The sequence below is a fragment of the Camelus dromedarius genome, chromosome 27, assembly GCF_036321535.1.
Source record: "Camelus dromedarius isolate mCamDro1 chromosome 27, mCamDro1.pat, whole genome shotgun sequence".
Lineage (NCBI taxonomy): Eukaryota > Metazoa > Chordata > Mammalia > Artiodactyla > Camelidae > Camelus > Camelus dromedarius.
The window spans coordinates 19,104,830-19,132,323 of NC_087462.1; the positions used below are offsets into that span (position 1 = coordinate 19,104,830).

Genomic DNA, 27,494 nt, shown 5'->3' on the forward strand with positions numbered 1-27,494 from the left:
GACAAAGAAAGAGGTATTTAAATGGATGAGCTAAAGATGTAATTACACCACTTTTTGAGCTCTTATTTCATTAACCATACCAAAATTAAAAAACCTTTTCACTGAAAGGAACTATTATGAATACTAACATTTGTAGTGAGTGCAACGTGGTTGATAACATTTTATTATGTTTGCTTTTATCTTTGTATTAACATTCTGCAGTTCAATATTTAGACCATCTGGCTTTAAGTTCAAATTATTTTGATACTTGGTTCTAACAGCTTTCAGGATTGAAAAAAGATATCTCATTAAGGTGCAGAGATCCAAATGGGAATGTGCTACGCTGACTGTGCTTACTAAAATATTAATTTTTCAGTCTTACCAACTATGCAAAGGCTTTTGCTTAAATTCAGCTGGTAACTTTCAGTCTTCTCTGATGTCGATCAATTGTTCCTGCAAACTAATTATTTGCATTTTTAATATTTTTAACCAAAAGGTTTGAAAACCACTAAAACTCTTCATTTGGAAGATGTTTAGTTATGGCAGGCATTGAGTAGGCAAAGTGTCAATAATACCATTTTCTTGCTGTTTGCTTCTGTTTGCACTATTAACGCCATCTTTTTTCAGTACTTCCTTTTTGCAGGACTCATTTTTAAGTCACGTGTCCATTTCTTTAGAGTTAATTTAGTGAAAATAAATCATAAATCCATTTAACCTAGCCCACATGCACTACAGAAGGTCAAGTTACACTGAAAGAAAGGAGCGGGGGCCAAGCCCTCCATGTCTGGAGCCCTTGCTCCATCCTCAGGCTAATGTGACCTTGGTATTTGACCTCAGACAGTCTGACCAACAGAATGAGAGGCCAGTATCCACCCACATTGTAAATACTACTAAAGTGCATTGTTTTCGCCATAGATTGAAGCCACAGAAGTTCTAATGTTTTTTCTCTATACCCCGGAGGCTCATCTTGCACAGGGCCTGGTTCATGCAATCCTCTTATTAGAGACCATGGTCTCCAAGGTGAGGCACTGCTGAGCTGGCCCTGGCAGATGAGACAAAATGAAAAGGTGTCTGGAGTGTGGGGGTCAATCAGATGTTGACAAGGGGGGAGGGGAGAGAGAAACTAGGGGTGAAGGTTGCCTAGAGTTTCCAACTGGGGCTGCAGATCAGTGGCATGTTTAGTCTGACAAGCAGGTGCTAAGTAGGCTGGCCCCACCATAGCCTCCCAGACCAGGGAGGATCCAAAGGCTGTCTCCCCACCGAGGCGTCACTTGAATTCTGTTCCTCTGTACTCTCCATCATCACTGAACAGACATGCGAGGTAAGCAGTTGACTCAGAATCTGAGGACGTGGGCTCCAGTCTGTGTTGGCTCTAATGTTTAGTAGCTGTGTGACTCTTGGGCACAGTGTCCTCATCAGCAAATTGAGAATAAAGGAACAAACCCTGCTTGCCTCACAGGATTATAACGTGGCTCAAATAAGGTAAGGCCCAGGCACATGAAACACCTCCAAAAACTGCAAAGTACTATATAAACGCGTGGCATGACCATGACTTATTAGTTTCCTATGTGCATCGTGATAAAGGTATAAGGCAAGGCACTCACTCTGGCCTCTGTTTTTCTGGGACACATCGTAGGCGGGTGTGCAGCCATGTGGCGAAGAGGTGGACACCAGAATGAGTAACCCGTGGGCAGTGTGACTGCATAGCTGAACATCCTGAAATACCACTGACCTCAGGCATCCGGAGACGAGAGGCCACATTTGGAGACTAGGAGGCCTGGGCAGTGCAGAGGCTGTGGGGAGTTCTGGAGGAGAACCTGGCTTTCCTGGACACCCCTCACTCTGAGCATTTCTTCAGTTGATCTGAAAGAAATTGAAGAAAGAAGCTGGCGCTAGATTGAAGCACTGTTTGAAATTGGGAGATAAGAAGCCTTATCATATCTACTTTATTAAACTGAGGTCTGGCTTGCCCTGACCCCAATATAATCAGTCTATTAAAATGGTTACTGAATGCTTACACAGAAGTACAATATAGGCCCACGCAGTGAAAGTGTTAACAGTCTGATTGGGAAGATTAAATCCTGGATGGTTGGGTACATGATACATAGATAAATAGACAGGTAGGTAGATAAGTAGGTAGACAGATAGGGGATTGAACAGATAAGCACAAACATGAGAGGATACCAACAATATCAGATAAAAAGAACAAGTTATTGAGCATCTATAACGTGCCAGGCGCAACACACCAGGTTGCTTCAGATATGGTGTCACACTTGTCATTGCTTACTTAATTTTTGAAGCAACACTGTAAGAAACCATCATCTTCATTTGTCACATAAGGAAACTGGGGTACAGAGAGCTTAAGTAATTGGCCCAAAGCCACCCAGCTAGCTAGCCCATGTTCTTTTGTCTCACTGTGCTTGAGTCAGGATACCCACCCCTCCCATCCCCGCCTCCCAGCTCTGAATTGTCTTTGCTACTTTGGAGCCTTTGTTTTATGTGAAAACATCTTGGAAGTTCTGAGAAAAGCCCCAAACCACTTCCCATTCATTGAGAACCTGAAACTGGATCCTCAGCTGTTCCTGTCCCAGTCACCTTCAAGATTCTCAGGTGGAAAGTGAGGCCTCTCAGGAGAAATCAAAGAGATTTCTCTCCAGGCACCTACTCCCTGCCAGCCAGCACAGGGTGCTTGCGAGGCTGGCCGGGCTCCAGGGGCACAGCAAGGAAACTGGTTTAGAGCCAGAGGCGTCTATGGGGCATTGTACACGGAGGCCCGCTCCCCCCTTCCCACCTCCTCTCACTTCCTGCAGCTCCACTTGCTCCCTCTCTTACTCCTCCCCCTGCCTCCCCACCCCCCTCCCACCTCCAGGACCGGGGCGGGGGCAGTCTGGGCAGGAGCTGGGCCATGGCGTCAGGAGGGAAGGAGCCGCTGCGGGGCATGTGCCACAGACTCAGCTCTCTCCCGGGCCTCTCCGTCACACACCCTCCCTGGCTCCCAGCTCTCTCAGGTGGAAGGCCAAGCCACCAGGGAATTCCTTGTGCCTTCCCACGGGGCTGGAGCCAAGGGGGAGTTTCGAGGCCACTGGCTATGGTGACAGGGAGGATTCAGGCCCCAGAGATTACCGTTGAAGCACTTCTGTTAGGAGGTTCAACTGGCCATGGAGGAAGGATGGTCCTAAAAAGGACTTTGTGAGAAATATAAAATCCTCTGTGTGAGGGATAGGGCTGGGGACGGAGGGGCCATCTAGAAATGTGGCCACATTTCTCCCAGTTTCTCCTGCCTGTTTCTGGGTCGGCCGCCTCAGCCCCTGTCCCCGCTTCTGTTGACCTCTATGCCTCTTTTTGAAACTTCCCAGAGTGGAAAGCAGGATGTCCTAGGTTCTGCAAGCCTCCTTTTACATAGACGGGTCTTCCTGTTGATCTCAAAGAAGGTCTTAAAATACATTACCAGAAATCAGAATTTCAGAACTGGCCAGGTTCTATTTTAAGGGTGGGAATCTGAGGAGAGGTGAAGTGGCTTGTCCAGGGTCATCCACACTGCTAACTCCCATTCCACGTTATCAGGATAGAGGTGTGTCTTCCACATTCAGAACCAGAGACTCATCGTCCAGGCATGTGGGTGGGTTCACCCACTTTATTTGACTTTCATGGGTCTTTCTTCTCAAGAGTCTTTTCTGGCTGTGGTCCGGGAGCGTGGCTGAGATACAACTCAGAGTCAGAGCCCTGGCAGCCAGCAGCCATAGCAGCAGCTGGGGATTCCCACATACACCCAGGACCTGGTCAGAGCTCCACCCAGAGGAGGAGCTGCGAGAGGCTCTGCCCACCTGTCTGACTGGCTGGTCCTGCAGCTCTGTCTTCCCACAGAGAGAACCACTCCATCAGAGAGTGGCTGTGTGCCTACATCCAAGAGGTCAGGGCTGATGATGGAGAGAATCTCAGCAACGCAGAAGACCATGCCCTACCTGGAAGCCCAGCCTGAAGACCTGAAGGATCTGTGCTAACAGAGCCTTGGCAGCTGCCTGGTAAGAGAAGTGCTGGCCCCTCCTGGTGCTTGGAGGGAGGAAAGGGAAGGAGATCCAGATACAAGCCCGGCTGGGACTGAGGGAAGGGGGCCAGGTCTGGAATTCGCTAAGCACCTATTTCGTATCAGGTCTCACCATTGTCTGAAGTGCCATCTCTTTTACAGCAGAGGGAACTAAACCTCAGGGAGAAATAACACAATCTCAGAGCAAGTGCAGAGTCAAGATTGGAGGCCCTTCTGTCTGACACGAGAGCTACAGGTGTTCCTCTCTGTGTTGTCCCCCAGGACACACACTGCACAACTTCACCTTCTGTGTTTTTCTTAAGGTGGACCCATGGCAATAATACCTTTCCCCACCTCAGCCTAATTCAGGCTCCACCCCTGCTTCCCAACAAGTGGCTCTGTCTACACTGAGGTGACTGGTGACAGGGGAATAGTGCCTATGTAAGAAGGAAGCTAGAGTATGACAAATTTGGGGTTCACGGTATTTATGTGATGGAGAGTCCGGAAATGGGAGTGGAAACCTGCACATATTGGAATTACCTCTGCTTCTCAGAGCCAGTCCAGAAAAAGGTGGCATCAGCCACCTGGGTGACCCTGAAGTCCTGTGTCTGACAGTGTCCTTCCTGGGTGATGCCATACTGAGTGCCCTTAAAATGACACCACAGTCGGCTCACACCCTGGGTGACAGAGTGGGGTATATTAGAAAGAGCTTGAGCTTTGGAGTCTCATGGTCATAGAGGGATCACTGAAGTCCCCATGGAAGACACAGAAGGGAGAGGAGAATGAAACTCATGTTTATTGAATGCTTTCCATTCCCATTTGTCAGACGGGAATACTCGACGAGGTTAAATGACTTTGGTGTGTCTGAATCCAAAGCTGAAGCTCTCTTCTACTGGTAGAGGTGGGATCTTGGCAGAGATCCCCTCAGGGTAGGGTAAGAGTGCATAGGTTGCCCCCGGGACCTCCTGAGTACCGTGTTCCCTGCAGATGCGAAAGGCTAGATGGTTCCAGCCAGAATCTCCAAGGAGTGGCTGCAAGGACAACCCTGGGGGCACTGCCCTCTGGTGGCTCAGTGCACGGCTCTGCCAAATGCCAGTCTCAGCATCTGTATCAGAACTGGTGCCGAAGTTTCCATTCAGTCAGGTGGATACACAAATCATCACTTAATGGTTGGCTCCTCTGCCACATGGGGAGAAGCACCAGCTGCACATGCCACTTGGGACTTGCTGTGAATGCAACAGTTTATACCAGAGATGGATTTGGTGTAAGAAGGACCAGAGCCCAGTGGAATCCAGTTCAGCCTGGGGAGCTGGGGACTTTCGTCCCGGATGTAGTGCAAAGAACAGGGGCTTGGAAGACCTGGATTCAGATCACAGGCACTTAACGGCCATGTGGCTCAGCCAAATCCCTTCACCAAACTGAGATTCCAGTCTAGAAATTAACACCTATTAGGCCAGACGGTCATGAGAGTTAAATGAGATCAAGCACCAAGCATGGTACTAGTACCTAGAAGCATTTAGAGGGCTTTCTATACTTCTCTTTCCTTCCATTATAAAATGAAACACTCTCAGCAACGTAACCAGAACAAGCAGGGTGAGACGGGATCATATGACTGGGTCTAGCCGGGGCAAAGCTTCTCAGAGCTTAAGACTCCCTGCAGAAGACTCAGAGGCCCAGGGCTCAGACACTCTCTCTTCCTAATTTAGGATTGGCTACAGGGAAAGCACGATTCAATGGGAGCCTTATTGCCAAAGACTGGATGGTTCCCCAACTTACTTGATCAAGGGCAGTTTCTTACAAGAGAAGGGAGAATTGAATATCCCTAAAGGAGAGTGGAGCTAAATCAAGCCAGACTAGGAAGAAGCTGCGGATGGCCCTGGGCTAGGGGAAGAAACGGGGCATAGTAGGTAGCAGAGTGTCCATAGGCAAGTCTCCACACCTGCGCTCAGCATCTGGAGGGCCCCTGCCCTCCTTCATTCACCTGGCAAATGCAAACACATCCTTCAGAATCAAATGACCTTCTCTGTGACTTCCGTCCTGGCACCGTCTCACCGTTTCCCAGTGGAGCTAACCACTCACTTCCTTTGCATTCCTTCCTTGAGTCCCTTTGCCTTGGCCCTTGTCATAGGACATGCACAGGGAATTTTGTGTTCTTTCACTGCTTACACTCTGCCCTACAAGACAGGAGTTCCTGGGATGCCTCACACGTGTCTGACTCCTAGCAGGATCTCACTGAGCCTTTGGAAAATTGAATGAAGGGATGGAGGGCATGGGAGCCCCTCAATGGAGCCTGGGGATAGGGGGACAGACAGGGGTTGGGAAGATAAACTAAAGGAGAAAAGTTTGATTACGAGCATTGGTGGGTTGGTGATGGTGATTTTACAGCTGGTGTTGTTGATGAGTGAGAAGGGAAAGACAGAGGCAGAGAAACATGACAGAGTGCAGACTTATAGGAGCTTACATATGGGTAAAAGTATCCATTATTGATTTTGTAACAGGGAAAAATTTGGAAATATGTTATATAAATGTTGGTACATTGATTTTATGAAATACCTTGCAGCCATCAGAAAGAATGAGGCAGATCTGTAGGAACTGACATGGAGAGGTCCCGCTGACACTGGGGAAGAGGATGTGTCATCGTGCAATGATTAAAAGTGCCTGGGTCAGCTTGCCTGGATTCAACTCTGCCCCTCACTTGCTGTGTAATCAATCTTGAGACTGTTTCTTATCCTCTCTAAGCCTCAGTTTCTTCATTTGCAAAATAAGGAGAATGGTAGTAACTACTTCAAAAAGTTGTTGTGAGGATTGGAAAGGTTCTTAGCACGGTATAAGCTTGCATTCAATATTCAATAATGATTTGCTATTATTATTGTTAAGTAAAAATGTAAAAAGCAAAAAAAAATGCAAACTATCATCCAAATTTTACTTTTAAATATTTTTCTCCATGCAAAGATATATCTGTATATAAATATATATGTGGATGTGTGGACAGAACAACTGTTCACAGTGGTTATCTCAGAGGTATGAGACTAGGCAGAAGTGAGGGAGAGATTTACACTGTTTTTCATTAGAAAATTATCACTCTGAACTGGTGTAGCCTGTGAAGTGTGGTACTGCCATTCATTAAAACAGACTAGAGGAAATATGCTCATTTCCAAAGTGGTCCTTATAGAAAATGTACCAAAAAAGAAGTTTCTGCTGTGACTTGTGCTCTGCTTCTCCACTTTGATATCTCAAAGCATCCCACCAATGGCTATGGGTACCCATTTCACAGAAGGGGTAAGCTGTTTTTAAAAATAGAGCTTACTTTTTAGAGAAGTTTTAAGTTCACAGCAAAACTGAGCGCCCCACACATGCACCGCCATCTCCACCATCAACATCCCCCACCAGAGCGGTACATTGGATAAATCAATAAATCTACATTGACACATCATTGAGATTTACACTTTTATACATTTCTATCTCGTTTCCATTTCTACAATAAGCATGTGTTCGTTTTGTTAGTCAAATAATATTAATTAATGGCTGAATCACACCCTAAGCCCCAGAATGGCTGGACTCCAGAGAGTGGTCTGTTCACAGAGGCTACCACAGAGGAGGGGATGACCCACCCTGGGCTTGCCTGGGAATGGGGCCTGAGCTCCCCCCATCCCGAGAATCCCCAGTCTGCTGTCACCAACGTGACGGGTCACAGGCTTGCCTGCCTGGCTCCTGCTGCTCTTTCAGAGACATCTGATAGCAGCTCCCAAACCCATGGAGGCCAGGCCCCTGGGCAACGCCTACCCTGGCAGACTGCACGCATACATGCCGCTCGCCCACACCAGCTGAACAGCTTCAGAGCACACAGGGAGCAGGTACGGGAGGCTGGGAGAGCAGCCAGTGTGACTGGGCGGTGAGGCTGCCAGCCCTGCATCCTGAGTCTCCTCTGACATTCACTAGCACTGTGAGCTTTCCAGGAGCTCTGTTTCCTCATCGCAGTACAGGGGTTAACCCACCACCCCCACGAGGACTTTGCGAGGATCGAGTGAGAAGATGAGTGGGAAAGTACATTCCTTGGCACACAGAGGGCCTCAGGAAGTTTTCATTTCCTGTCTACGTGACTTGGTTAACAGGCCTAGACCCTCGGATAAACAGCATAGTTGGGGGCAGTTTATAGCTGGGGATGTCCTTCCTGGCAAAGTCAGGACAAGGCCAGGGTAAGGACAGTCCTGGGGCTCCCCAAATACACAGCTGAGGATGGACCGGCTACATCTCTGGTCTGGTGGTGAACCACTCTCTAAACAAGTCCTCAGCCCTTACTTGGGTTGGATTTAAAATGTGATCATCCATAATGAAGTCATTCCTGGATGACATGCAGGGAGCAGGAGCGGTGAAGGAAAGGTGTGGAAAGAGACTGCTCCCCGCAGACATGGAGAAGACGCTGTAACTGATGCCCCACAGCCTAGGGGCTGGGCTGGGCTGGGAGGAGGTGAGCCTTTTGGGTTGTCTGCCTCCCACCTGCTCCATCTGTCTCCCCAGGTGATTTCTACTTTGGCCCCTCTCTGCGTAAGCTCTTCAGCATGAGGCACGGTGTCCACCTGGCCTTCCTGTGCCTGAGTCTCTTCGCTGGAAGGTGAGCTTTGCCACCCCACAGTGGCCTTGGTCTGAATTGCTCCGTGTTTTGCATGTGGTGGGAGGGGTTGCAGCTCTTTCTACTTCCCAATGGCAAGACAAAACCTCATCTCTTCACCTCCCTGGCACACCAGGACAATACAACTTCCTGCCATTTATTCTATCTGGAGAACTGAAGCTTCCAAAATGGTCATAGATGGACAAACCCCTTGTGTTTTGGAGGAAGACAGCTGGAGGGTCCCAAATTACCATGACATTGTGATATATGGCCAATGGGTAATAAAATGGGGTGGGAAAAAACATATATTAACTCAGCAGCTGAAAATTAGAGATTTCTCTTCGGGGAGGTCACTGCTGGTACATGGGCACAGCCACACACGTACAGGCAAACACAAGTTCAAGTGTACGTGTACACCTGTGTGTCTACATACAAAGAAGCATGCACACCGAAACCCATTTTCTTTTCCAGGATGTGCATCCAGGGGAATCAGTTTAGCAACGAGGTCAGCAGAAGTGACAAGCTGTCCCTGCCTGGCTTTGAGAATCTCACAGCAGGATATAACAAGTTTCTCAGGCCCAATTTTGGCGGTAGGTCATTCTTTTTGTCCAGGACATCAATTCAAAAAGACAGGAACAGAGAAAATATGGAGACGAGGGTTTCAGGAGGCTTTAGCTGACTGCATTTTCTATCCTGCAGCCTGTTAAGTGTTGGCAGTGATCGATAAGGAGAGCTGCCCATGATTTTTCATGCTACTTTGGAGAAAGCACTTTCTCTGGTCTCTCCACCTGCAGGATAAAGAAACACTTCTCCCCACTGAGGAGGTTACATGGGCCTCCTAACAACCTCGTACACACTGTCTTTCTTCTGCCCACACTTCCAGGGTCATTCAAGGAACTCACTACGTCTCACCAGGACTACTCCATCTGGGTCTTCCTGCCTTAACCTGCCCCCTCAAGGCTAACCCTCTACTCTGCCTCTACTTGACCTGGATGACCCACCTAGGGCCTTTGCCTGCTCAGAATACCTGCTTGTATCTCAGCATCCTCAGCATGGAGTCCAGAGCCCTTTGCATGGACCACCAGGCCCTTCCTAGCCCAGCCTCTGTCTGTCAGTCTCATCTTCCCCAACTCTTCCCCCTTATGCTGGGTTACAAGTGTTCCCCCCGACCTCCTTGGCCTCCCTGATCTCCATGACTTGCTGAGACTGCTTATCTGCCTAGAATGGCTTGGTTCAACTTGAGTCCCTGACCAAATGCCAATTTTCCTTCATGTCTCAGATGAAAGCCTTCCTCTTCTGAGCAGTCCACCCAGATTCCTCCAGGCCCCATCCCCTTTCTTCACACTTTATTCTGAACAACCTCCAAATCATGGCCATTACCTGGTGACACTGTCACTGTCACTGGCTTTATGTTTGTCTTAGCTCTGGGCTACAGCCCCTTGGGGGAATCTTGCTTTGTTTATCTCACTAACTCCAGCAGCAGCTCAGCGCTTGACAGATACCAAGTTGTCAAGATTAAAATCTGTTGAAAGAATGAGGCAAGAAGGGAAAGAAGGAGGCCACCACCCACCTCCTCACAAGGTCTCAGTCTCTCTGTTTATAAAATGCAAGATTGAACCAAGATGGTCACTAACATCCTGTTACCTTGAGCAGAAAGTAGTGGAAAGAGTCTTGGAGTTGAGCAAACTGGAGTTTGGCTCCTGGCTCTACTGCTGGGCAAGCACACCTTAGCTTTCTGAGCCTCAGTTTCCCTTTCTGTTATGGGGACATATCATCTACCTCATGGGGAGGCATGAAGGGCGTAAATCAGGGTGCAGTCTATTTTAATCCCTTTTCCTTCCTGCTCCTCCTTTAGATGATAAAATTCTCTGGTTGCATCTAGGATTCCTACGTTAGTCCAGGTCCTCTGAGGAGCAGGCACCAAGAAGGGATTTTCTGTGCAAGACATTTAATGGAATCATATTTATGATGAAATACAGGGCAGGAAAAGAAGGAAGCTGGAGAGTTGTCAGACTGCAATGCAGGTCTGACCCCTGGGGAAGGAGCGAGTGAGGGAAGGAAGGTTGCTGGAGGTGTCAGACTACAGTGCAGTTTTAAGTGTGTTTGGAAAGGCCACCCGCGAGTCCTTGACCCTTTGGTGCAGCCTCCGTGCCTCCCAGGACCAGGCCTGCGTTAGGATTCTTGCCATGCTCAGCCCCCCCGGTGGGGAGTAGCCCATGGGAAGTGTGGCCTCTGAGCAAGCGTGGTGGTAGATTTCAGAGCACAGTAGCTGGGACCAATCACACCCCTTTCATCCCGAGATCTGAGAGGTGCATCTTCATGGCCACACAGTTAGGATTTGAGGTCCTGATGCTACGAGATCTAGGGAAGCTTAAACCTCCCCTGGCTTTCCCAGGCCCAGCTGAACACTAAGGACAAGCACGTGAATCTGTGCACCTGGTTAGATCCACTCAACAATTCCTCTGCCTCCCAAATCCCGAATAATTAGGCCAGGACACTATCCTTCCTGTTGCCTGCTTACAGGCCAACAAGGTGCAGGGTCCTTGGGCAAGGTGCTCATTCTGAACCTGGGGTCGACTTAAGGGGACTTGAGGCCCGGATCCACCTGGGCTAAAAATGGGGCGAGGGGTTTTCAGTCAAAAGGAGGAGAAGGCACAACCCTCACCCCTTGTCGTGAGCCTTCAGCACTCTGCCTCCCAACAGAACCTGTACTTGCAAAGCAGCCTCAAGGCCCAAAGCGGGGCTGGTTGTTCTCTGTAATGTCTGTCCACCCAGGTCTAGGACCCTGGGGTCCTTGAGTGACAAGACCTCCACAGGGTTTCTCAGGGACCGAGCTAGACAGCACAGGTTTACAAGCAGGCCCTCCTGAACTCTGCCCAGGACTTGCCGTTGACCTCTTTCCTAGGAAAAAGCTGCCCTCTGGTGGCACAGCTGACATTTATAATTCGAGGGGAAGAAAGAGCAAGCTCTGGTCCATAAAAAAGCCAACCTTGACTAGACTGCTTAGAAACAAACAACAAAAAACCCACAGTGAGGCTGGAGCTCTCGTGTGTTTTCCATTCTCCATGTCTCGCAGGGAGGGCAACGAGCACTGACTGACCCACTGCCCGCTGTGTTCTAGGCACTTAAAATAGATCCTGTAACCTTCCCAGCACAGCCCTTGATGGCTAGTATTAGCTGCTCTATTTTACAGGTGAGATAGTGTAGAACAGAGAGATTTAAGCAATTTGTTCAAGGTGACACCGCTATGAAGTGGCCAGCAGGGGTTTCAAACACTCTGACCCGTTAAGCTCCTTTTTTTGCTGCTGCACCTTGCTGCCTTGCGGGGCAGAAAGTCACTCAGCACCACACTCCTTCAGCACCTCCCAGGGTCTGCCCTCAGAGCCTTCCCCCTTTTCCACCAAGTATTAACACCAAGTATTAACTTAATTACTCTTAATTGCATTAGCTTTAAAACTCCAACTCCAAATTCTTACCTGTTATTTTGTGGCTTGGTTTCCTCCAATTAACAACTAGGTTGCTCTGTCTGATTCCCCCCAGTTGGATGTTTTTAAGCTTCCTTTGAATTCTGCCTCTCCTTTTCTTGGTTAATGCCATTGTCACAGCTCCCTGAGGCACCCCCAGTTATTTATCACAAGTGAATGCTATTGCACCCATCAACCTGGCGAGGAAAGTTGTTCCTTTTCCAGAAATAGCTGAGATCATGGAAGAGAGGGCGAAGGGAAGGCAAATGCTGTTTACTGAGTGCCTGGTATTAAGTGACAGAAACAGTGCTGGGGGCTTCGTACAGGTAATTATTTCCGAGCAGCCTTTGGATGTCCTGCTAGGCAGGCACTTCATGAACATTCCTACTTGCCACCTCCCTGCAAAGAAGTTGTCACATACTCAACCTAATTTAACCCTCTCCATGATGCTCTGCTGTCCTCAGCATTGTTCATACCTGCAGATGAGAAAACTGTAGTTCGGAAAGACTTGGCAACTTCTCCAAACTCCCATCTTTCTGACTCCTGGGCTTTTCTTCCACATCTCAGTGTAAGGAGGAGTCACTGTGCCTGGCCTGGCCTGGCCTGGCCGCTGGGAGTGGTGGCTCTCAGCCTCAGTCCCGAGAACTAAGACAAGCACTCTCAGGATTTCGGGCCCATCTGCCAAGACTCCAGGAGTGAGGCCCAACATCTGTGCACAGACCAAGTGGGATGGTTCTGCAGTTCCAAATAGCTTAGGGCTCCTGGAGAGCCTAAGGAAGAGGAGGAAAAGTGTCAGGAGGGGGAGTGGGAGCTCGACCGTGAGCAGTCTTACACGCCATCTTGTGGTAAATCCACTTGGTTCAGGGGGGAGAAATATTTTTGTGTACAAATTCCCAAACCTCTATTACATTTCTAAACAATGAGCCCCTGGCAAGCACCATAGGAAAAACCCTCCAAATAAGAAGTAGCAAATACCACTACATTCTTTAAATGTATGAATATAGTATTTGTGTATTTATGTATCTGGCTAACTATATATTTGTGCATTTGTTTTCATATAAAAGGGAGGCACACTCTGCACAATGGTTCCTCCTGAGGTGAGGAGGATAGAAACTAACCTTTTACTTTATATACTTCTAAAGTGTTTAGAATTTTCCAACAGGCAAGTGTTACTTTTGTAATTTTCTAATATATATGTATTTTTAATTGTGCTGAAGGAGGGTTAGGAAAACTTCCGTTTGTGTTTCTATGTAAGTCTTTCCGGTTTCTTCTTCACTCTTAGGAGACCCTGTTCAGATAGCACTGACTCTGGACATTGCGAGTATTTCCAGTATTTCCGAGAGTGACATGGTAAGGCTGGCCTCCTCGTCTTCCACGCAACGAGCCCCTCTCCTTGTGCTTGATGCGAATACATTTTCTAGCTACTCACAGCAAAGCAGAGATTTCCTTGCAGTGGCAGAAGCTGGAGACCTACCCTAAAACTCAAGACAGCGGAAGATGCTTGTAAAACAGATCTTCTGAGTATCAGGAGGGAAGTGGATCCAAAGGCCAGGAGGGGAGAAACAATGGAGTGGAGTGGGTGCATCTGGTGAGGGATAAACTGGGGGAAAAGAATAAAAGAGCAGGGGCCGCTTGAATATCACGTGGTCCCTCACAGAGGGAGACAAGCGGATGAAAACCAGCAATCACATAACTGCTTTTGCCCCACCTCTCACTTGAAAGAACACATTAGAGACAAGATGACATTAAAGGCAGTTTGCCAAGAGGGTCCACGGTAGATTCCGGGTAAATCCGGGACAACCTAAGCACTTTGCTCATCAAAACTGTCAACTTGGTGGGGACTTTGTGATGAAGGGCAAGTAAGTTAAGGCCCTGAACATGCTCCTGTGGGGTTCCTAGGCAACGGGCGTTATTATCTAGAATAAATAAGGTGCTTTGCTCTCTTACTGCTACAGGCCACCAGCTCAAGACAAACTTTATTCAGCCATGTGTAGTGCAGTATGTGCTCATGACCTCAGTGGAGGTGGGGAGGGGAGGAGGATGATCCCTTTTCTTCCATGTTCTGAGTCTTTCCCCACCCCCACCCGCCCACTTCCCCTCCCTGGCTGCCCACTCAGGACTACACAGCCACCATATACCTCAGACAGCGCTGGACAGACCCGCGGCTGGTGTTCGAAGGCAACAAGAGCTTCACTCTGGATGCACGCCTCGTGGAGTTCCTCTGGGTGCCAGACACTTACATCGTGGAGTCCAAAACGTCCTTCCTCCACGAAGTCACTGTGGGAAACAGGCTCATCCGCCTCTTCTCCAATGGCACAGTCCTGTATGCTCTCAGGTACCGGGGCACCTGCCGCCTCAGAGTTGGAGGGGGTAGGTCTGAAAGAAAAGGCAGAGATAACATCTTGGGCAGTTCTGACCAGCCCTGGGATAACCATTCCAAAGTGTCCCCCTGCTCATGTGCCTGCCTTCTTAGATCCTCGTTCCCTGGCAGAGGGGCTCGCTCTCTCTCTGAGTCCAGTTTGGGTCAACAAGCATCTACTGAGAAGGCGTGCTCTGTGCCAGGCCGGTGATGGACCTGAGGATTCGGAGCTGAATAAGACGTTGTCCTGACACAGACACACCACCAGATGAAGACAGGCACTGGGGGCCCAAGGCGGGGAGTAGGTTAGTGGTTTGGAGTGATGCTAGAGGATGCTTTCACAGGACTCTGAGTTGAATCTCAAAGAGTAAACGGAGGTCAGCCAGGAAGAGGTAAGGGGAACAGCAAGAGCAAACAGGTGATACAAGGAACTTTCATTTCATGTTGCTCAGTGAGGCTGGGATGGCTCCAGAATGCATCTTTACTTACCTGAGTCGTTCTTGCACAGACAGAGAATCAAAGTACCGTCCTCCGAAGCCTCACCACCTGCAGTCGCGGGCTCCCCTTTGCCGCCTCCCCAAATCACTGAGACCAAAACTTCCGCTCATCCAACTGTTCACCAAGTCGCTGGCTGGAAGGAACAGGAAAGATGCCCCTGGGGTGCGGCATGAGGCAGCCCACAGGCAGAGGACTCATCGCTGCCTGTGCCAGGGCTGGACAAGGACTCAAGGACTGCAAACCTAACAGTCCCAGGGGCCCTTGGGAGAAGGCCAGGAACCAAATATTCGTGAGGCTGATCTTAAATGCCAAGCGAGAGGCTGAAGTTATAAAACAAGGACTGAGCTAAGCCCCAGTTTCCTCAGTAGCAAAAGGAGAATAATAATATTTCCTACCTCATAAAGCTGTTGTAAACATTCAAAGGGATAATGCACATGAAGCACTTTGTTTAGGGACGGGCTCCTCGTGGGTTTGTCATAAAGATAAATGTTAAAAACTGGCTGCAAAAGCATCTCAAACAAGTGAATGAGTGACTCTGTTCTGTAATATTGTTGCAAGGTTGCCTCTGAATTGCCAACATTCCAACTTCCTCTGCTCTGGACTCCAGAGTCTGGAGTCTTGCAAGTATTGCTTAGCATGAAAAAACTCAGGACTGTTTTGAATGCAGGCACCACATTCACTGTAAGAGTCAAGGTGGAATCCTCTTGGAGTGGCCGTTAAGTACATGCTTAAGTATATGGGAGTATATGCTTTCTATAGCAACCTCGTAACACTGCCTATGAACCCATTTTTCCTTTCTTAGAATCACAACAACTGTTGCATGTAACATGGACCTGTCTAAATACCCCATGGACACACAGACATGCAAGCTGCAACTAGAAAGCTGTGAGTATTTTCTGGGGGGACTTAGATCTGCGTATTCATGAAAAGTGTCCTATACAGAGTGGCCCTTCTTTTCCTGATGTCGGTTACAATGGGTTCAGTCCTTCTGGATATACATCCAGAGAGATTAAGAGGCTGCGCAAAAACAAACCTTCCGACGTTACATCTTTGGGGAAGGACCATTGTGCATTGGCACCAAATATTTCCACCTAAAAGTGGACAGGACAGCCAAGGAAATGGGGGACAATAAGATTAGGAGGGGACCTCAGAATCTGCTAAGGCATGGAAGCCAGAAAGAATACAGCAGAGGTTAGAAATGGCAAATACACAAAGCAATCATTGGCGTTTGTCGCACAACTGCTTCCAACCTCTAAAAGAAATTGTTTGATGTATACAAAGCTTAATACAATAAGGCTAGTAACTGGGCATCTAAACTGCAATCTGGGGATTTGCTTTTGGTGAGGAATGAGGACTCTAAGCTGATGGGTGTCAAATGAATTCCTGGCACTGTGAGTGATCTCCATGGTTCCTTAGTAAACCACTCTGAAATGCCCACCAAACCTGTGGAGGTGGCAACTGTGATACGTGTCCTGGGAACACAATGTCACATTTAGGAGATATTAAGGCATCAAGGCATGTCTTGTGCAAGGAGGAAAAACTATAGCTAAGCACTGGAAAGCAGTGGGCACTTCTTACATGAGGACACAAGTGGCCAACATCCAAGAAGCACAGCCATTATGAGGCAGCAGTCATTATTCAGAGGTAGACATTTAATTAAACACTCAGGCAGGCAGATTAATTACCTTATTGATTAAATGCATGTAATATAGCTGGTTGGGGGCAGACTAAAATTTGAGGTTATCAAAAAGAGAACTCATTTTCAGCCCCACATAGAAGAAGCAATTGCCCTCCATGGGTGGCTCTGCTCAACTCAAATCCCCGGAGTGAGATTTTCCTAGAAACTTCAGCACTCTGCTTGTACAAATACCATCCCCAGGGAGCAGAGGAAGCTTTCACTGAATGTTTATTAGCAGTTATTTGGGTACAGAAACCTCACCAAGGGCGTTTTTCCTGAACTCCAACCCTAGAAAAGAATTGATACCATCCCACAATTGCCCATTTCCACTCAGGGACAGAGCAATGAGAATGTAATGATTCTGAGCATTTATTAGTCGTAAAAGCAAAGTATCTAAATAGACGCTTGTACAACTCACTTTTCAAGGTATTTTTTTTTCCCCTTTGGGATCCGAGGCCTCTTTGGACAGCTAGCTTCAGTAAGTTCGGGGGTGCTTCCAAGGGAAAGCCCACAGATAATTTTTACCTGGAAATCCTCTAAGAGCTCATGACTACTTCTCCACCTTATGGAGGGGGAGATAACCACTGATAGACAGTGGATACCATAAGCTAAGATGTTAACAAAATGTTAGTCCCAACACTGGCATCCCATTTCCCAGTAGCCTTGAAAAATGAAGGTCCACGTTTACGATCACTGGGCTTTTCCAGGCACTAGCTGTGTGACTTTGGGTGAGTAGAACTAACCTCATTTGCCTTATCAGAGAAGCAGAAAAACTAGTAGTATTTGGCACAAAGAGTTATTTTGTAACAGCTTTATAAATTGCACAACATAAAATTCGTATCATTTTAAGTGTACAATTCAAAGGTTTTTGGTAAATTTTCCAAGTCGTCCAACCAATGTCCAACCATTTCCATCGCCCCAAAGTGCCCATTTACAGTCACTCCCCATTGCCACCACCATCTCCCAAGCAACCACTAACCTGTCTCTATGAATTTGCCTTTTCTGGATATTGCATATAAGTGGAATCAAATAACACGTGGCCTTTTGCATCTGGCTTCTTTCACTTTGCATAATGTTTTTGAGGTTCATACATGATGGAGCATGCGTCAGTACCTCATTCCTTTTTTATGGCTTTATTCCAGACTAAAGAATACACGTAGTACAAGTTGTTCTGCCTTGTTTCCACCTTTCAGCTGTTATGAATAGTGCTGCTGTGAAAATTTGTGTACATGTCCTTTTGTGGACATGGTTTGATTTCTCCTGGACATATACCTAGAACAGAAATGCTGGGTCAAATTGATGTTTACATTTTCAAGAAGCTGCCAAACTGTTTTCCAAAGTGGTTGCACCGTTTTACATTTCCATCGGCAGTGTTCCAGCTTCTCCACATTCTCACCATCTGTTATTGTCTGTCTTTTTCATTACAGACAATCTAGTGAATGTGAAGTGGCATCTTACTGTAGTTTTGATTTACATCTGTCCAAGGACTAATGATTGTGAGCATCTTTTCATGTGCTCATTAATCATTCATCTATCTTCTCAAAGATATCATTTGAGGATTAAATGAGATGATAACACTGTAAAGCACCTAGAAATGTAAATGGTCATTAAATGACACATTATCATCGTCATCCATGGGCTATGGTATTAAACTTTCTTGAGGTACAATCCTGGCTTTGTTTTTCATCTGCCTTGTTATCCTGAGAAAATTATGCAATCTCTCTGAATGTGATAATTTTTCATGTATAAAATGGGCAAAAACATTACCGTTTCTCAATTTGAAGGCACAGCATTTATTAAATAATAACATTTTAGGGAAAATGTAAGCTGTACTTTATATATATATCAACTGTAAGACCCATTTCAATTTCATAAGATGTAAAAAAAATAGCTTTTACAAAATGAAGAAATATAGAGGTGTGCCTTGCAAGCTTCTAAGAATCTTAGACACAAAATGTGTAAAGGACTTAACATAAATGTTTAATAAAAGGTAGCTATTACTACTATCATCAACTATATTGGTAAAACTGCTTTGAGATTTATCAAGCAACTATATTTACAGACACCAATAAAGTGGTTGGCAGCAGGTTTTTTGTTTTTGCATTTATGCCAATATGGAAATATGAACAGATAGACTGTGAAGTCCCTGAGAACCCTCTCCAAGGTGTTAGACTGTCCTGAAAGGCAATATCTAGCATAGTATTCCTTTGCTAGATACGTGTTCAATAAATATGATTTAAATAATGAGGGAGGCCACTTCTAATAGCTTATCATCTACCAGGTCTATACAATGCTCAGCATAGAACCCATTCTCAATTGATGGTGAAAAGCCCCTAGCAGGTCATCTCATTCTGAGTAGATGCTGCAATTACACTTGAGAAATCATGCCCAGTTTTGCATGGGATCATCCCTGGACTTAGCACTGTCAAAAAGACAGAGCTCCTGATGTCTCCAGATCGTAGCATCTTCCCGAACAGTTCAATCTGCTAACTTCCTGCACTGACCACGGCACTGTTTCACTCGCCAGGGGGCTATGATGGGAACGACGTGGAGTTCAGCTGGCTGAGAGGGAACGACTCGGTTCGCGGACTGGAAAACCTGCGGCTTGCACAGTACACCATACAGCAATATTTCACCTCAGTTACCAGGTCACAGCAGGAAACAGGTAACTCATGGGACAAAATGCATGAATGCAAAATAGCTGAGTTGCATCCTGGGTCAGAAATATCATCTCTTTTCCTCTTGATCCCTTTGGGGCCCAGGAACCCCTCCTCAGTGTGGTGGGGCAGCAGCATTTGAGCGTGGCACTTCTACCTGCTCCACACCCACTGCTGAAATGGTCCCCAGGGGGCTCGCAGTCTAGTGAGGCAGATGTCAAGGAAACCAGCAGTCCCGAGGCTGCAGGACTGTCATGGGTGAGAAAGGCACAAGAAGATGATCGTGGGTGGGGGCGTCCGCACTCCCACAAACCCCATTCTACACAGCCGTGATTTCTTTCATTGAAACTATAATGACAGTTCACGATTAACTACGCTTCGGTGAATAACAGATGGCTTAATGTGAAGATAGCTAAGTTAAACACCCCACAGGGAAACCACTCTGCTAGTAGGTGAGCAGGCATGATTTCTTATCCCTTGTTCATCCCTTCAGGAAATTACACGCGATTGGTCTTGCAATTTGAGCTTCAGAGGAATGTCTTGTATTTCATTTTGGAAACCTACGTTCCTTCCACCTTCCTGGTGGTGCTATCCTGGGTTTCTTTTTGGATCTCCCTTGATTCAGTCCCTGCAAGAACCTGCATTGGTAAGTAGCTCCAACGGGAGACTTCAAAGAACTAGATTATTAGGTCCTGATGTATTTACTTCTTTAACCTACTATTGTTTTCATTGATATTCACAGGGCAGTTCCAGGAGCTGGTTTCTTTAGAGAGTCTTTTACAGAGAGAGACAGAGAGATAGAGACAGAAAGAGACTACTTTAGGAATAGCGCATTTTTAAACTTGTGTTTTACAGTGATAGATAAGGAAGAATTGTGAGTAGATGGTCTACTGACAGTTATTTGGCTTCCCGAACATCACCATCCTGTGAGAAGACAGAAGGTGAAACATTTAGAAAATCTTATCACTCATATCTGTACAAAATGGGCAAATCAACCCTGTTCCAGAAGGGAACTATGTTCCAAAATGAGCTATGTTCTGTTTCTGAGTCCCATCACTACCTTGCCAACTCCTGAATGGAGACAGCATGCCAGGTGATGATGGAAGTTTCGCTGGCCGCTGACGTGGGCACACTGCTTACCTGTCTTCCCAGGAGTGACCACCGTATTGTCAATGACCACACTGATGATCGGGTCCCGCACTTCTCTTCCTAACACCAACTGCTTCATAAAGGCCATCGATGTGTACCTGGGGATCTGCTTTAGCTTCGTGTTTGGGGCCCTCCTGGAATACGCAGTTGCCCACTACAGCTCCTTACAGCAGGTGGCAGCCAAAGATAGGGTAAGAATTTTGAGGGTCCTGTATATGGTTCATCACCTATGCCGTATGCTGGTCTGTAGAGATGACCTGGACCTGGTTCCTGCCCCCAATGATTCACTTTGCACCAGTGATTTTCATCCTTGTTTGGGTGGGAGGATCCGGAAATCATGACACCTCTTTAAAAAGATTGCTCTTTTTGCTAAATACAATGAGATATTAATATGTGTAATTTTCCAGCAGAAAATAACTGTTTTCTGTATGCAGCATAAAATCAACCACAAGAACAAGCATCTATGAAAAACCCAGTATCAAACCAAACATGATCAGCTGCTTATAAGTTTCAGATTAATACGTATTTACTATTTATTCTTTTGTTGCATTCTTGTTTTCTTCAATTATACAAGGAATGGTTTACTGAAAAAGGTATAGAAAAATTATGTTGTGGCAAATTTCATGATTAGCATATTTTTCTGTTAACTGGGAAAGACTCATTATCTGACTTAGCAGTGAAACACCACAGTCCAGCTCTCAGAAAAATAATAATGATTATTATCAATTGAGCATGTATGTGCCACCCATAGTCACAAGCTTTTTGCAAATATTACATCATTTTAAATGTTCATAACCACCCGGGAAGGCTATCTCCATTTTTATAGTTTTTGTAGTTTTATAGGAATCTGAGGCATGGGAAGGTAAGTGACTTATCCAAGGGGACACAGACAGTAAGAGTCAGAGCTGCGATTCGAACAAATCTTCTTGGTTCCCAGCCTGACACTTATCTGCTATTTCCACTTGCAGTAGGCAATGGGCCATACCCTTAACTATTATTCTCTGCAAGCCCATGGAACCCTGGGATTCTTTGGAAGCCCAATTTCATGGACATTGGCATAGTAAAGCTCATGCTAACAGGCAAGAAAATGATAGGGGTCCAGTGCAGAGGAGCTGTCCACCTTTAGGAAAGTGCCAGGACTACAAAGGGTCTGATGGTAAGGAAACAAATTCAGAATAGCCCAAATATCCAGTTGCCTTTTCTTGTGTTTGACTATCATGAACAATTTTTCACACAGTCGTATTACTCAAGTACAAAAGGCAAATGATCATATGTGCCAGCCAAAGAATATGGATTTCATTCATTTTACTCCCTATCAGCTTCCTTTTTAATATTTGTTGCTTGTAGATTTTTTGATGATAAGCCATTCTGTCAGATGTGAGGTGATGTTTTACTGTTGTTTTGATTTGTATTTTTCTAATAATTGGATGTGTTGAGTATCTTTTCATGTGCCTGTTAGTCATCTGGATGTCTTCTTTGGAAAAATGTCTATTCAGGTCTTCTGCCCATTTCTCAGATTGGCTTGTTTTGTTTTTTTGGTATTGAGTTGTATGAGCTATTTATATATTTTTGAATTAACCCCCTGTTGGTCATATCATTTGCAAATATTTTCTCCCCTTCAGTAGGTTGTCTTTTCATTTCATTGATGGTTTCCTTTGTTGTGCAAAAACTTTTAGGTCTAATTAGGCCCCATTTGTTTATTTGTTTCTGTTTCTTTTTGTCTTAGGAGAGTGATCCCAAAAAAATATTGCTCTAATTTATGTCAAAGAATGTTCTGCCTATGTTCTTTTCTAGGAGTTTTAGGGTTTCAGGTCTTACATTTAGGTCTTTAATCCATTTTGAGTTTACTTTTGTACATGGTGTGAGGAAATGTTCTAATTTCATTCTTTTACATGTAGCTGTCCACTTTTTCAGCACCATTTATCAAACTAACTGTCTCTTCTCCATTGTATATTCTTGTCTCCTGTGTCATAGATTAATGGACCATAGGTTCATGGGTTTATTCCCAGGCTATCTATTCTTTTCCATTGATCTGTGTGTCTGTTTTTGTGCCAGAACAATGCTGTTTTGATTACTGTAGCTTTGCAGTATAAAGTCAGGGAAGGTGATACCTCCAGCTCTGTTCTTTTTTTTCTCAAGATTGCTTTGGCAATTTGGGGTCTTTTTTCCAAATAAATTTTAGGATTATTTGTTCTGGTTCTGTGAAAAATATGGGCATTTTGATAGAAATTGTATTAAACCTGTCAACTGCTTTGAGTAGTACACATATTTTAACAATATTAATCCTTCCAATCCAAGAGCATGGGCTATCTTCCCATTTCTTTATGTCATCTTTGATGTCCCTCATCCCTGTTTTATAGTTTTCAGAGTATAAGTCTTTCACCTCCTTATTTAAATTTATTCCAAGGTATTTTATTCTTTTTGATGTGATTTTACGTGGGATTGTTTTTGCTTTTCCCTTCTGATAGTTCATTATTAGTGTATAGAAAAGCAACAGATTTCTCTGTATTAATACTGTATCCTGCAACTTTGCTGAATTCATTAGTTTTAATAATTTTTTGGTGGAGACTTGAGGATTTATATATAAGTATCATGCCATCTGCCAATAATGACAGTTTTCCTTCTTTCCTTCCAATTTGGATGCCTTTTATTTCTTCTTCTTATCTGATTGCCATGGTTACAACTTCCAATACTATGTTAAATAGAAGTCGTGAGAGTGGGCATCCTTGTCTTGTTCCTGTTTTAGAGGAAAGGATTTCAGCTTTTTACTGTTGAATAAGATGTTAGCAGCAACTGTTGCCCTTGCTCTGCTCAGCCAGAGCCGTGGGTCCAAGTCCCCTTTGTTGCTCACCACCGATCACTCCCCTAGCCTCCACCACCTCCACCCAGTTGTGGAGCCGCACCGCAGGGCAGGCAGGGCCAATGTAGACCCTCTGTGTGTATGGAGAGGGAGGTGAGCTGTGGTAAAGCAGCCACGACCAAAGTCCTGGGCTGCTTCTGATGAGCTGCTTGCATTAAGTGTCAACAATGGAGCTGCCGCCCCACCCAGACTCCGCCCTGGGACTGGGTCGCCTCTGCATTCCACGGCTGAGTTTTCCTCCCAGTCCACATGCTATGCTGTCCCAGCCATGGTGGAGAATGGCAACTCCCTGGAGTTGCAAGGAGCGTCACTATTTCTGTTTGTGTGACAAAGACCTTAAGACATAGCTGATTTCTGTTTACTCTCATAATCAATTATTCCCTCCTCCCTGGAAGAGAAGAGAATTCATCAAACGCCTACTAAATGCTTTACATAACTTATACTATTTAACCTTCCCATCAGTCTCAAGAGGTAAGTATTAATATCATCAACATTTTGCAGAAAAGGAAATCAAGTTCTAAAGAGATTAAGGTGACTAAAATTTCACAACAGTGATAGGCAGAATGGGATCTGAACCCAGGTCAGGTAGCTTCAAAGCCTGAGCAATTAACGTTTAACACAAGGCTCTGCATATCTAGAGTGGGCAATGGTTACTCTTCCCATTACACAAGCTGATGACCTAGGGACGGGTGCTTACAAGCAGGATAACAGGACTGCCAAGTCTTGCTTACCAGTCAGTTTATGAGGCACTCAGTACCACTCTCCATTAAATCCAATTATTCAATACTAAGGCCTTTAAGTATAAAAATACTACTTATTTATTTTGCCGAGTCAAGTCTATCAAGCTAACTTCCCTGTTTATGAACTAGGGGAAGGCGAAGGAAGTGGAAGAGGTCAACATTACTAACATCATCAACAGTTCCATCTCCAGCTTTAAACGGAAGATCAGCTTTGCCAGCATTGAAATTTCTGGTAATGACGTTGACTACAGCGACTTGACAATGAAAACCAGTGACAATTTCAAGTTTGTCTTCCGAGATAAGATGGGCAGGATTGTCGATTATTTCACAATTCAAAACCCCAGTAACGTTGATCGATATTCCAAACTACTATTTCCTTTGATTTTTATGCTAGCCAATGTATTTTACTGGGCATACTACATGTATTTTTGAGAGTATGCCGAATTGTCTGCATGCCATAGGTCTTCAGCAGGACAAGGTAATGATGTAAATGATATTCTAAGCCAAGCGTTCACCCTAACCCAATGGTGCTACAAGTGACTAAAGTAACATTTAAGCATTTCTCCTCAAAGAATGGACTCCCAACCATTATTTAGGCATTATAGAGTCTTTTTTTTTTTTATTGAGTTAGAGTCAGTTTACAATGTTGTGTCAACTAGGCATTATAGAGTCTTGTAATAGAAACTTCAACCCATTCCTTTTTTTATCCTTTCAAAAGACATCCTATGGAGTCCAATATTACAAACCTACTCAAGGCTGACTGCTCAGTGGCTCCCTGGTCTGCATTTACCTCATATTAAAAATGAGAAGGGGGCCATTACATGTATTGAGTCAAGTGTCAGGTTGTTTCTACATTAATCATACATGCTACTTACTAAATCTCTACAGTGCTTATAAAATACAGTGTGGCCTACTTAGGGAGTAACATTTTTTAGTTTTTGTTTCTGATTAAAATGAAATGTGGGCTTAAGATCATTCACTGGAAGTCACTGCACTAAATACCAAGATGAGTTTTTAATACGATATTTAATGCCACACCAGAACTGTTCCCGTATTCTAATAAGTCCTACCATTGAAAAATCAAATGTAAGTGAAGAAAAACTTAGTGGATCGATAATCTCAAACATAGATTCTTGTTTCTAAGATATAATGGATTCCCCAAACTGGGAGAGCTCTGGAACTTTATTGCCCCATTTGACTTATCTTTTCATTTTACTCTCATACACAAGCCAGTCCTAAACAATGCTGAAGCCCTTTCCCCACATCATGGGAAGAAGTGGAAGACCTTTTTTTTTCCCCACTTATTCTAAGAGTCTTAATATAGACTGTTGTCACAAAGCCTTACAGAATCAAGTCCATTTCTATCTGCTGTTCTGACACTGAGCAACATTTTGCCTGGAGCAGATCCCCTGCATCCTTCCAAAAGGAGCCTTTATCCCTATGCGCTAATGATCAGGAATGATGCTTATTAGACAGTGAGCTGCATTACGCAGAAACAAGTGGCTTATCACAAGACAGCTTGGCCGTGCTCAGATCCCTGATCTTTCCAGCTGGATTACTTTCAGTGGCTTATCCTGCATGAGTAGAAGAATATTGGTCCTGCGTCCTGAGCTTTCCGAGTAACAATGGGACTTGTTACAGAACCTACATTCAGGCTGCAGGTGAGCTGTCTTTTCCAAGTCCAGCCACTCTCACTCTAATGTAAGAAGCATCTTATGTGCATCCCTGCCACACGGCCAAGCTCAGCCAACAGCACCATAAATGGCAATTTGTGAGTGTGCCATGATATATGATTTTGGTTCAGGCTCAATCTTTTAAGAGAATCTTGCCATCTTTAATTCTTTAGTTTCCTTTTCTAATAAATACATGCATTTACCCTTCATTTCCAAAATAAACCATGGCTTTGGAAGATCATCTCTCTTCTATAATCCCCTGTACCATAGGCTCTCATGCTTTCTCCCTTTATGATTCTTCTCGCAATGCAGTTTCTATGGGTTTGATCACCTGAGCTTTTAACAAAATGTTTTTGATGGGAATGGAAGAATTAAAAGAGGGGAAAAGGGAGAATTAAAAGAGATGGAATGTGACCGTATGGTTCAGTCAAATTTGTGATTCTTTTAAAAAAGGTCTGAAAGGAAATATCTGCCATGAAATCCCATTCAAGCATTATAACTTTTTAAAAAGCTATAAAGATGTAAAACTGTGAAATAACGATAGCATATTAGCCACCCATGAAATCAAGTGGCCATTTATAGAATATGTGTTTTAAGATCCCATTTGGGAAAGGTATACATCATAAGACAAACTCAGTGGGCTCACACTCCTCCATCCTCGTGTTCCTCCCACCCCAGACAAGTACACATATATATTCACAGACACACAAACACATACCCCTACTATTTCCCACTGAGAAAGACAAACACTGGTGACATAGTCAGCAGCTTTCTTTGACACTAGGGTACCACAACACTCGCCTTGCAGTTGAACAGCCGGGCCTGGCGGTATTGAAAGATCCACTTCTCAGAAAATGTCAGATTCCCTTCCACGTCTTCTTCATTGTTTTGGATTCTCTTTTGTTTTTGCTGAATGATATTTTTACAGTTTTGAGAATCCATTTTTGGGGAAAAACGTCTTAGGTTTTTGTATTGCTCTGAAATTTATGTAGGCTACAACATTAGAGTTCTCAATAAAAACTTGTAATATTCTAGATCTTCCCCATGTAGTCTACCTACCCAGATCAGTCCCAGGACTTGATTTACTCAAAATATTTATTTCTTGGGTGAAATTATCAAGACTAACCTCATTAAATTTCCCAAAGACCTGAAGCTAGGTAGGATTGAGAATATCCTACGTTACGGAAATGTAATTTTTAATTATTCTGATATTAAGAATATCAATATTAAATATTAGTATCGATATTCTCTATATGGGAAGGAAGCTATGCATATATATATATATATATATATATATATATATATATATATATATATATTCAATAACAAGTAAATAACTGAGGGCTAATCTCAAATGAAAGACAGGGAGAAAGGGAGAAAGGAGCATTCCAAAAAGGAGCTGGAGATTACAGTAGACCACAGGCTGAAAATAAGTGGGCAACAGAGGAGTACTATTAGGAGGAAAAATACAGTACAGGCTTTCAGGAGAAAAAGTACAGTACAGGCTTTCAGTGCCAGGAAAGTACAGTGACAATCTGTGGTTAGGGGAAGTCTGACAACCAGGCTCGAAGTGTGGCCCTTCTTCAGGGCTGTGTATTACTCTTACACATACAGAGCAGTTCTCAGTTCTTGCTCACAGTTAATTTTGATCAGTTCCTAATATATTTACTGCCGAAGATTCTTGTTTCTTAATATGTATTTTTAAAATTGAGTCTTAACAGACAGGGAATTGAACCCCAATACAGGGTCAGGGTAACTCATGTGTTGTACCAATGACTTTAAAGAAGAAGAAAATAACATTTGG

General features: G+C 44.9%; 1 protein-coding gene and 1 long non-coding RNA gene across 2 annotated transcripts in view; one reads left to right on the forward strand and one right to left on the reverse strand.

Annotated features, from left to right (window-relative positions):
- LOC135319478 (uncharacterized) overlaps nucleotides 1–3,760 on the reverse strand; it is a 55,599-nt gene extending 51,839 nt beyond the window's left edge. Inside the window, exons 1-2 of the long non-coding RNA XR_010378113.1 lie at nucleotides 3,428–3,760; nucleotides 1,712–1,842 (exon numbers count right to left, since the gene is read on the reverse strand). This is a non-coding gene — a long non-coding RNA (uncharacterized LOC135319478). The remainder of the gene's footprint in view (nucleotides 1–1,711; nucleotides 1,843–3,427) is intronic.
- Nucleotides 3,761–3,782: 22 nt separating this feature from the next.
- On the forward strand, nucleotides 3,783–26,109 carry GABRP (gamma-aminobutyric acid type A receptor subunit pi). Its single transcript, XM_010980433.3, has 10 exons — nucleotides 3,783–4,001; nucleotides 8,522–8,615; nucleotides 9,084–9,202; nucleotides 13,359–13,426; nucleotides 14,194–14,411; nucleotides 15,736–15,818; nucleotides 19,139–19,276; nucleotides 19,762–19,914; nucleotides 20,421–20,608; nucleotides 24,147–26,109. Exons 2-10 carry the CDS (start codon nucleotides 8,563–8,565, stop codon nucleotides 24,447–24,449), a joined length of 1,323 nt encoding a protein of 440 aa, XP_010978735.1. The 5' UTR covers nucleotides 3,783–4,001; nucleotides 8,522–8,562; the 3' UTR covers nucleotides 24,450–26,109.
- Nucleotides 26,110–27,494: the final 1,385 nt, after the last annotated feature.

Excerpts from the sequence above, each read along its gene's own strand:
- GABRP (XM_010980433.3), top strand. The coding sequence starts at position 8,563 with ATGAGGCACGGTGTCCACCTGGCCTTCCTGTGCCTGAGTCTCTTCGCT. Across the intron at positions 8,616-9,083 it reads CTGAGTCTCTTCGCTGGAAG|GATGTGCATCCAGGGGAATC; the intron begins GTGAGCTTTGCC and ends TTTCTTTTCCAG. Across the intron at positions 19,277-19,761 it reads CAGGTCACAGCAGGAAACAG|GAAATTACACGCGATTGGTC; the intron begins GTAACTCATGGG and ends TCATCCCTTCAG.